Below are 10,030 nucleotides of genomic sequence, written 5' to 3' on the forward strand. Positions count from 1 at the left end.
GCACCCATAGATTTTACAGATATCAATTGTGTCAGTACATAGTATACAGCAATCATGCAGCCAGGCTCAGTCATGCTGCACCCATTGGGCAACATTAAATTTAACAGACAGATTGCAAAGGAAAAAATACTCACGTATAAAAATTTATGACTAGTAATGTTATAAATATATAAAATGCTAACCGTGAGTTTGGACCAATAAATAAGGACGTGGATAGTCGTGAAACACCACAGAAAAAACACACTAAGAAAACGACCATTAATCCACTAAAATCATGTTTATTAATTGTAGTTGTTTAAAAACCATGGTAAGGGGAAAATTCACGGTTATATTACAACTAGGATGCTGTTACAAAGAAACACTTATAAATATCACTTTTCAGTAAATGGACTGTTTTAGTGCTAACAAGGAACGTACAAAATTGTGAAAAAACATGTAAAAAGTTGTAAACTATTAAGAGCAAAAAAAAAAAAAAATAATTTAGATAACTCACTATTAAATTCAAGTGTAAAAGTGCTAAAGTGCAATAGAACAGAGGGCATATAAATGTGCTAGCATATAAGGAGATTGGTATTCTAACCACAAATGCCAAATGGTATACGCTGGGTATAAATAGTAACAGTAGTTCAATACTTATAAGAGATGAGTGAAACTTACTAAATAAACTGTATAACCCAGGGCTCCAAGACAGTGTCCTCCCCAACGTGCGTTTCGGCGCTATTGCCTTCCTGACTAAGGCAATAGTGCCGAAACGCGTGTTGGGGAGGACGCTGTCTTGGAGCCCTGGGTTACACAGTTTATTTAGTAAGTTTCACTCATCTCTTATAAGTATTGAACTACTGTTACTATTTATACCCAGCGTATACCATTTGGCATTTGTGGTTAGAATACCAATCTCCTTATATGCTAGCACGTTCTATTGCACTTTAGCACTTTTACACTTGAATTTAATAGTGAGTTATCTAAATTTTATTTCTTTTTTGCTCATAGTTTACAACTTTTTACATGTTTTTTCACATAATTTTGTACATTCCTTGTTATCACTTCAGTAAATGGGCTGTTTTTTAGTGCTATTTACAAGTATTTCTTTGTAACAGCGTCCTATTTGTAATATAACCGTGAATTTTCCCCTTACCATGGTTTTTAAACAACTACAATTAATAAACATGATTTTAGTGGATTAACATTAAATTTAATCACGGGTTCCCTTTGAATGAGAGCTAGTCAGTAAATGTCCTCCCTATCTGCACCATTTTTTTTTTTTATTTTTTTTTTTTTAGTATAGGAGTTTAGAGACCCAACATTCAATTATGAGTCAAGTTGACAAATTGGGGAGGGACACACTGCCTTTTCCCCCACTCCTTTGAGAGCATATGTGGCAAGTGACATGTGTCAAGTAAACTCCACAATGTTAATCCAGAAGGTCTCAGCAAGAGTTATTGATTCATTGTCCAGAACACTCAGGCCTGACCATCGGTGGTGGACAGATTGTAGTAGCACCGAATACAAGTGTTGATCTGATAACCCAACATTACAGAAACTTATTTGACTCAGACAATTTTAGCTTTGATAAATCACAGTAGAACATTTAGATGAGTTTTTGCTTTATTAAGTGCACAGTAGAGGATAAACAGACATGGAATTGTTGAAGAGCTGTAGAAGCCAGCTCGTGCCACGTGGCGTATGGAAATGTCAGAACTGTTAAACATGTATACACTGAGGTAGCCGACATGTTATGTGGAGGCCAGTGACACGGGCTAGTATTAGACAGTGCTTTACACAGAAGTGCTTTTCTATGGCAGACAACTTGATCTGATTAATTTGCAAACGTGGCTTTTACACCTTCCACAATACATTTTGCGCTGATGCCGAACATTTCTAACAGCTCTGTAGGTTTCCCGCTGCGAGGTACACCCTTAACGGCAAGGCTCTGAATAACGAATCCAGGTTCTCCTGCAACAGCTGCGGCCACAGCATCCCCTATACCACCTGGAGTAAGGAGAGATTAGGGATAGAGGTAAGGCCATTTAATATAGAATATTAAGGTGCTGTGCCAGTTCCTAGTGGGCAGTGCTGCAGGCTGATGTAGAGTGTGCAGGGTGGAACTACAGCACTGGTCCTGCAGAACATGTGTGGCAATAGTGCCATCTACTGGCTAGAACTGTGAAGGACCATTTTATAATTCAATCACAAAATGTATATTTACGCAGAGACACTTTGTGCACCCTACGTGTGGCTGAACCCCCTTTAATCTGATCAGGTCCAAGAGGGGAGAACCACTCCCTTTCCAAGCAAGTCTGCATGGCTTAACAGGACGGATCAGCTTTAGGAAAGCACTTCACAGCCCATTACCTTCTTTGTAGTGATCCTCCACGGTGATTATATGTCCGCCAGTAGCTCTACCGCTTGATATAATGGTCGCTGCGTCCAGAGGTTTAATGGTAAAAGGATCGATCACACGGATGTTAATACCTAAGGAGAACAGACGCATCAGTCAGTGCCCATTAAGCCATCACTATTCATGCCAGAGTTGAGCATGCTGGGAGTTGTGGTTTCCCCATCAGAGTAGTTGGAGGTTGACAGTGCGCCAAGTTATACTGCCAATCAAAGTATTGAAACCAGTGACGCAATTAACATTCCATGACTCAAGGGCTGGGGGGGGTTGTTATGGCAGCAACAATTTGTGCACTGCATGGATGCATAAAAAATATATATATATATATATATATATATATATATATATATATACACACACACACAAAGTCTCACCTTGTTTGGCGAGCTCATCTGCTGCCGCCAGAGCCTCGTGCAAGGTGACGCCAGCACCAATAACCGTGACCCTGTCCGTTTCACTTTGACGGACGACCTGTATGAAGAGGAAAATAAAGTGGTGCCTAAAAGATAAGAGGGCTATGGAGTGAGACACCAGGACTTTGTGCATTTTATTTTTTTACCTTTGCTTGACCAATTTCAAACTTTTCTTCTGCAGAATAGATTATTGCGGTGTCTGGACGGCTGGTGCGAATGAAACAGATGCCCTACAGTGTAAAGTGATGAGAAGTTACTACAGCACATGTAAAGAGCCACTTATTCCAGGGGGGGGGGGGAACATGAAGTGCAAATTGAGGTGAGAGGGTAACACTTACTGGGGTGTTAGCTGCTAATGTGACGGCATATTCTGTGGAGACACCATCACTGGGGTAGAAGATTGTACAGGAAGGAATAGCACGGAACATGGCAAGATCTTCCAAAGCCATCTGAGAGGGTCCGTCCTCACCTGAAACACAGTAAACGGGTGAACCATGTGTGGTGCGACATAATGGAAGATCACTGAATTATTAAAAGGGATAGATCTGCCCCTCGTATGTCCGATTCTTGCAGATAGTGCATGGATCAGGTGTGTCAGGCATCAGATGTGTCACAGTGTAGATGTGTGCAGAGAGACTAGCTCCTTTAAGTGTTAAAAAAAAAAAAAAAAAGTGTACAAGGTTATGGTCACTCACCTATTGAAACACCACAGTGGGAGCCACAAAGGTTCACGTTGGATTGAGATATAGCACCCATACGAATATGATCGTAAGCTCTACTAAGGAAAGCGGCAAAAGTGCTGGCAAAAGCAACAGTGCGATTGCGGGTAGCACAGCCCATAGCCACACTCACCTGGAAGATAAAAGTTTTTTTTTTTTGTTTTTTTTTTATAATTAGGACGTAAACTGCTTATTTTTACAGCCAATTTATAGCTCTACCCATTAAAGACAACTTACCATGTTCTGTTCAGCAATGAAGCACTCAATGAAACGGTCAGGATGTTCATTCTTGAAGATATCAGAGAAAGTGGAGTTTTTGGTGTCACCATCAAGAGCAACAACTCTGTTATTTGCGTGGCCGAGTTTAGCAAGTGCTAGCCCATATGCTTTACGTGTTGCGATCTGCAAGGAATGGTGGAGTTTATATAGTCAGGAGACCCATAGATACAGTTCTTATATTACACCAGACCTCTCTTTACCTTGTCACCAACTTTGTAGCTTGGTGGGGTTGGCATCTTAATGTCGGCAATGACAACTTCAGGAGCATCTTTTACTGGAGCTGCTGGAGTCAGGCTCTTATTAGTCTGAATATTATCCTGGATCTCCTTGATGATGGACTCCACCTTGTCTTTGGGCATCGGCTTCCCGTGCCAGTTATCTTGATTTTCAACACCTTGAAGAAACAAATATTTCCTAGTCCGCTGGCTCAAACCTCGTCAAGCCTGGGAGTACATCCGATGCCATTGCTTCCAGGTACTTACCAGAAATCCCTTTCCCCTTGTAGGTTTTTGCAATGATTGCTGTGGGTTTATCCTTCACATTGGCAGCTTGCCATAAGGCACAGCACAACTCCTCCACACTATGGCCATCTACAACATAGGTGTTCCACCTGCAAGTGTATCAGAAGGCTGTAACACGTACGATATGTGCAAGTAACGCTACGTTCACATTTGTGTTGTGCGCCGCAGCGTCAGCACCACAACGCAAACAAAAACGCAGCAAAACGCATGCACAACGCTGCGTTTTGCGCCGCATGCGTCCTTTTTTTCATTGATTTTGGACGCAGCAAAAATGCAACTTGCTGCGTCCTCTGCGCCCGGACGCGGGCGCCGCATGCGGCGCAAAACGCAAGTGCGACGCATGTCCATGCGCCCCCATGTTAAATATAGGGGCGCATGACGCATGCGGCGACGCAGACCGCAAATGTGAACTTAGAGTAAGCAGGTGTCTGCTAGAAGAGGGGCAACGTACCCGAAAGCTTCACATCTCTTCCTATATACGTCAGTCTGATGCTGAAGAGGAGCTGCCTCGCTCTGTCCCAGACGATTAACATCGAAAATGGCTACCAGATTATCCAACTTGTAATGAGATGCAAAAGCCATGGCTTCCCATACGGCTCCTTCAGATGACTCTCCATCACCCAGCAGACAGTAAACCCGGTAACTGAGAGGGGATAATATACGACAGTCAGAAGATAAGTCATTGTGAACTGCATCAGAGGAAACCTCAGACAATTCTTACCTGGCTTTGTCAAAGTGCTTTCCAGTGTAGGCCATGCCACAAGATGCCCCCAAGCCTTGTCCTAAGGAGCCGGTGGCCACATCCACAAATGGTAGTTTCTGGTAGTTAAAAAGATAAAGTGTCACATTCATGCAAACTAGCAATTTGTAGACCACTTATGGTTTATTGAGTAGTCCAACAACCACCCATTGAGTAGGTGGTTGACACCTGTTAGACAAGCGCACTGTTAAGCCCATGCCTCTTTAAAAAGTAATTTGATGGTTCGGCAGTAACAATCAGCAAGGGTGCACATTTGCAGACTGGTATAGTTCTAAACCACTAGTATTTTAAAGATCCAAGGGTGACATTAGTCTGACTCTTCCCAGCACTGTTGCAAGCTACCACGTATTTTCTTCGCATGTACATGGGTGGAGCAGTTGGCCACCTGCAGCCGAGTTAGGAAAGGTCTAGTCTCAGGCTGGAGCTGCAAGTTTCTTTTCGGAAACATTTAGGAGCATATACCTGGCTGCAACCGTACTGACTTTAGATGACAGATTCCCCAAGAGACACCATCTTGACATGCAATTTTCAGCTTGAAGTGAACAGCTCAGACTTCCGAAATCCCCAGCGATCAGCTTTCTCTATGGAAAGTGGCGGCTAGCCAAGTGAATGGGAAACTTGACCTGTCCACATATTAGTGTGGCTGGTTGCTTTTTTTGTTCTGGTGTATAGCAAGGTTCTTCATGTAGGAAATATACAACTATAATATTAATATAGAGTAGTATGTAGAGATACACAAGTACGAATGCTCCTCCTAGAAGTTATCTGCCCATGATCACACACTAGCAAGACATCCTGCCTGAAGCGAGCAACGCCAGATAGGCCCTTTAACAGTCAGATACTGGACCAGTAATGATGTCCCAGTATACGGGCTCAGCCACTCTACTGTCTAGGGGAGACCCTGGTTCCCTGTAACAGGTATAAGGTTGGTGCTGGGACACATTTGCCCATCCTGCCATTGTCCCTTCACATTCCCCAAGTGCACAAATTAAATTGGTAAAGGAGTTTATGGCCACCACAAACCCAGGTCTGGGGTGGCTTTATGCTTCAGGATTCTTTCGTCTAGCACAACATTTCTCTGGTTAAAGGGAACCTGTCACCTGAATTTGGCGGGACCTGTTTTGATGAACGAACTTCAATCCAATATTGCGGCCAGCATGCAGCCAGCGGGTAAGGAAAGGGTGAATCAAACACCCGAAAACCCCGCCCATATGACCCAAAACAGGTCCCACCAAATTCAGGTGACAGGTTCCCTTTAAGACCAAATCAAAGCATGGATTACCCAGACGTGGCGTCAGCAGAGTAGAATATGGGGGGGGTGTCATTTAGTTGCTTCTGGAGGGACTTTTACATGTATTGTTGGACAATTTTTCAAGAGGTGATGTTGTCAGTTGGTTGTAGTGGATAAAGGGTAGGACTGGGGAAGGTTGGTTATCCTACAGATGAAGGCAATAAAGCAAGCCATCTGCGGAGCTTTCTAACGCCAAGAGACTTGCTTCATTCATGGACAAGTGTCTGATGGCAACTACGGTTAGTTTGCGATGACCCTGCTGATCTATATAAGTGCAGAAGAGGATTTAAAAATGGCCAGCATATAGCTTCTGGGGGTGTAGAGGGTGGGTTTGCCCCAGGGCCCTACTGATAACTGGTTAGAAGCCCACTCAGATGTTTTGCCCCTTGAACCAAACCCCTAGCTACGCCTCTGGTGGCCATATGAAATCCATGTCTGCCGCCTAGCTACGCCTCTGGTGGCCATATGAAATACATGTCTGCCGCCAGGGCCTAAACTTCATCTAGTGACACTACCTGTGTAACCAATCACAAGCTGTGGTGTCATTATTGAGGCATGGTCACATTATTTGCTTTTTCTTTGGATTATGTCCCGAGACACTAAAATCATGTACAATTGTCACATTTTAAATGATACAAATTTGGAAGTTTACAGAATAATAACCAACGTTTGTATTAGTGTAGACGTGCCCATTACATACCGGTGTAGGATGTCCTTCCAGGTCACAGTCAATCTTTCTCAAGTTGAGGAGGTCCGATTCCTTGATGTAACCAGCTTCTACCCAGGCTGCGTACAAGATGGGTGCAGCGTGACCCTGAAAAAGGGACAAACTATGAGAACTGTAGAAGTTGTGCCGCTAGTGCTCCGGTCTTGCATAAACCACAGCACCATGGTACCCGAGATCCGGCACCAACATGCCTGTATATAAAGAGGGACCTAGTGCACCCCAGCCCCTCCATTCTGCTGACTGCCCACCAATGATGTTGCACCAGGTAGCAGTTACAGGAGCACCAGCCCCACACCTCATGCCTGGTGATCAGTAGTAGGCACGGAGCGGTCATCCTCACCTTTGACAGAACAAAGCGGTCGTTATTGTAATTGCCGGGGTCAGCCGCATCGTATTTCATGGCTTTGAAGAAGAGGACAGACAGGATTTCGGCAGCGCTGCAGCAGGATGTGGGATGCCTGTCATAAGGGGCAGAGCACATTACACAGTCACTAAGTTATCCATAACCATATGACATCCGACACTGATTATAGGGGGGGGGGGATCTCCTGAAATTGGTGGAGTCAGATTTGGAAGTCAATGGTAGAGGTTGGAAAACTTCTAAATCCCTTTGGCACAGCGCAGAGACTTCTGACAACATATTTTACGCTAACCAACTGATCTATAACTCATTTTGCACAAAAAATAAAATCCTCCGAGCAGCATCCAATGGGTTTTGACAAAGCATAAAAAAAAAAAAAACCTTCAGTGTCCTACACTTTGTATGTACAGGTGGGCAACCTATACCTCCCCATTTTCTTCCATGCAGTCTGTCCTGTGCATAAGTGGAAGCACACTCCTGTACCAGACCCACAATAAAGACAGTTCCCAAATCCTGGTCTTCATGCCCCCCCACACATAGGACTAGGCTGATCATACACAGGCCCGGTGTCTTAGCCATTTAACTACACACATTTTTTTGGCAGCGTCACCAGCCCTAGCTGCACCCACTAGACAGCTGGCAGAGCATACAGTCACATGGGAGAAGCAGGATCCCTGCTGTCTAGGAAACTTTTCCTGGAGGCACAAAGTTATAAGAGGGAACGTAGATCCAGAATGAGCCGTCACAGGGGGGACACGGACAGCTATGTCCCAGGAATTGGAGGCCACTCAACAAGACAAAGCTACAATAACAGTGCCCATACACCTGACACTGCCAGCAGCCAGACACCCCCATGTACATGCACGCTCAGACTGGCTGATCATACTCAGTGTGTGGATGACAGCTCGTCTACTGGGGGGGGATAAAGATTAGGAGTTCACAGTGATGACACTACATCAGGCTCCACATATCAAGCTCACGTCTCAGCCACCATCTTGACCCTGCACAGCCCCCCTGAGGACCCCTTGTGTGTACAGCATTATTTTAGAATCTCTGCCCTGTAATAAGGCAGATACCACAAAGAAAAACCCCTCACTTTCTCTCCAATTCCCTAACCTGTACCTGATCCATAAGCCAAGGACAGAAGATAATATTTAACCTTGTACTGCGACATGGGAACTTAAAGAGACCTCCACAGCTAAGATGAGCCTGGTGGTGGTGGTGGGGGGGAGGGGTGAAGAGTCACAATGGGTCAGTGTCAAATGAAGCCCCCCAACCATCCACATAGACACCAGGGGGCACCCAGACAAAGAAGCCATGTGCGGCAGGAGTCTGGTGTCTGTAGTCAGTGATCTGCCAGGAGTGGTGTGCCCCTTTAAGAAGGAGCTGCTGCTTCACACTGTAGAGGCCTGCGGGAACTGACACATTAACTCGTCACATCCTAACATGAAGATGCAATGGCAGGGTGGAGGGGAGGATAATGAGGGGTTAACATTTGCAATGCGGCTCTATAACAGTATGGAGCAGAGGCTGCGGCCCCCATGTGTGCACAGGACACGTGCTGAAGGGGGGCTACAACGCCACAAGTGGAGGTCAGACAGGGGGTGTGATACAGGCCAGCACGTGTGCAGGGGGACCTCCAGAGATAACGCATGAAAAGACCCCGCACACAGATGAAGGGGGCTCACCCGGAGTTGGAGGCGCATGTTGCCCGGATGGAGTGGATCCTCAGCCGGTTGGCCACGTCTCTGAGGGCCTGCAGCTCCTTGTCCTCGGGCTTCTGGTAGGTATCCATGCTGGGGATAGCGGCGAGATGCTTCTCCTCCAACCTGTGCAGCGGCAATGCTTCTCACACCAGAGGCCGCACTTATACGGGGCCGCCCCCAGCCCCTGCACGGAGGAAGTGAGATCAGCTGAAGGGGGAGGGGGCTGCTGTGAGGAGGGGGGGGGAGGACCAGGGACCCCATACACACCACCCACTGGTGACCAGTCACCCCATACATTGATGTGTACTCATCCCACTGGTGACCAGTCACCCCACACTAAGGTGTACTCGCCCCACTGGTGACCAGTCACCCCACACTAAGGTGTACTCGCCCCACTGGTGACCAGTCACCCCACACTAAGGTGTACTCGCCCCACTGGTGACCAGTCACCCCACACTGATGTGTACTCACCCACTGGTGACCAGTCACCCCACACTGACGTGTACTCACCCCACTGGTGACCAGTCACCCCACACTGATGTGTACTCACCCACTGGTGACCAGTCACCCCACAATGACATGTACTCACCTCACTGGTGACCAGTCACCCCACACTGATGTGTACTCACCTCACTGGTGACCAGTCACCCACACTTATGTGTACTCACCTCACCGGTGACCAGTCACCCCACACTGATGTGTACTCATCCCACTGGTGACCAGTCACCCCACACTGATGTGTACTCACCCACTGGTGACCAGTCACCCCACACTGACGTGTACTCACCCCACTGGTGACCAGTCACCCCACACTGATGTGTACTCACCTCACTGGTGACCAGTCACCCCACAATGACA

The 10,030-nt window shown here is 46.1% G+C and overlaps 1 protein-coding gene across 1 annotated transcript; it reads right to left on the reverse strand.

The window, feature by feature from the left end:
- Positions 1–1,587: 1,587 nt before the first annotated feature.
- On the reverse strand, positions 1,588–9,440 carry TKTL1 (transketolase like 1). The gene is made up of 14 exons (XM_077283666.1): positions 9,155–9,440; positions 7,446–7,563; positions 7,079–7,192; positions 5,049–5,146; positions 4,779–4,970; positions 4,289–4,416; positions 4,007–4,200; positions 3,765–3,929; positions 3,504–3,660; positions 3,147–3,277; positions 2,955–3,038; positions 2,770–2,866; positions 2,353–2,472; positions 1,588–1,989 (listed from the first exon to the last, which is right to left on the reverse strand). Exons 1-14 carry the CDS (start codon positions 9,259–9,261, stop codon positions 1,817–1,819), a joined length of 1,878 nt encoding a protein of 625 aa, XP_077139781.1. The 5' UTR covers positions 9,262–9,440; the 3' UTR covers positions 1,588–1,816.
- Positions 9,441–10,030: the final 590 nt, after the last annotated feature.

The sequence above is a fragment of the Ranitomeya variabilis genome, chromosome 2, assembly GCF_051348905.1.
Source record: "Ranitomeya variabilis isolate aRanVar5 chromosome 2, aRanVar5.hap1, whole genome shotgun sequence".
Taxonomy (NCBI): domain Eukaryota; kingdom Metazoa; phylum Chordata; class Amphibia; order Anura; family Dendrobatidae; genus Ranitomeya; species Ranitomeya variabilis.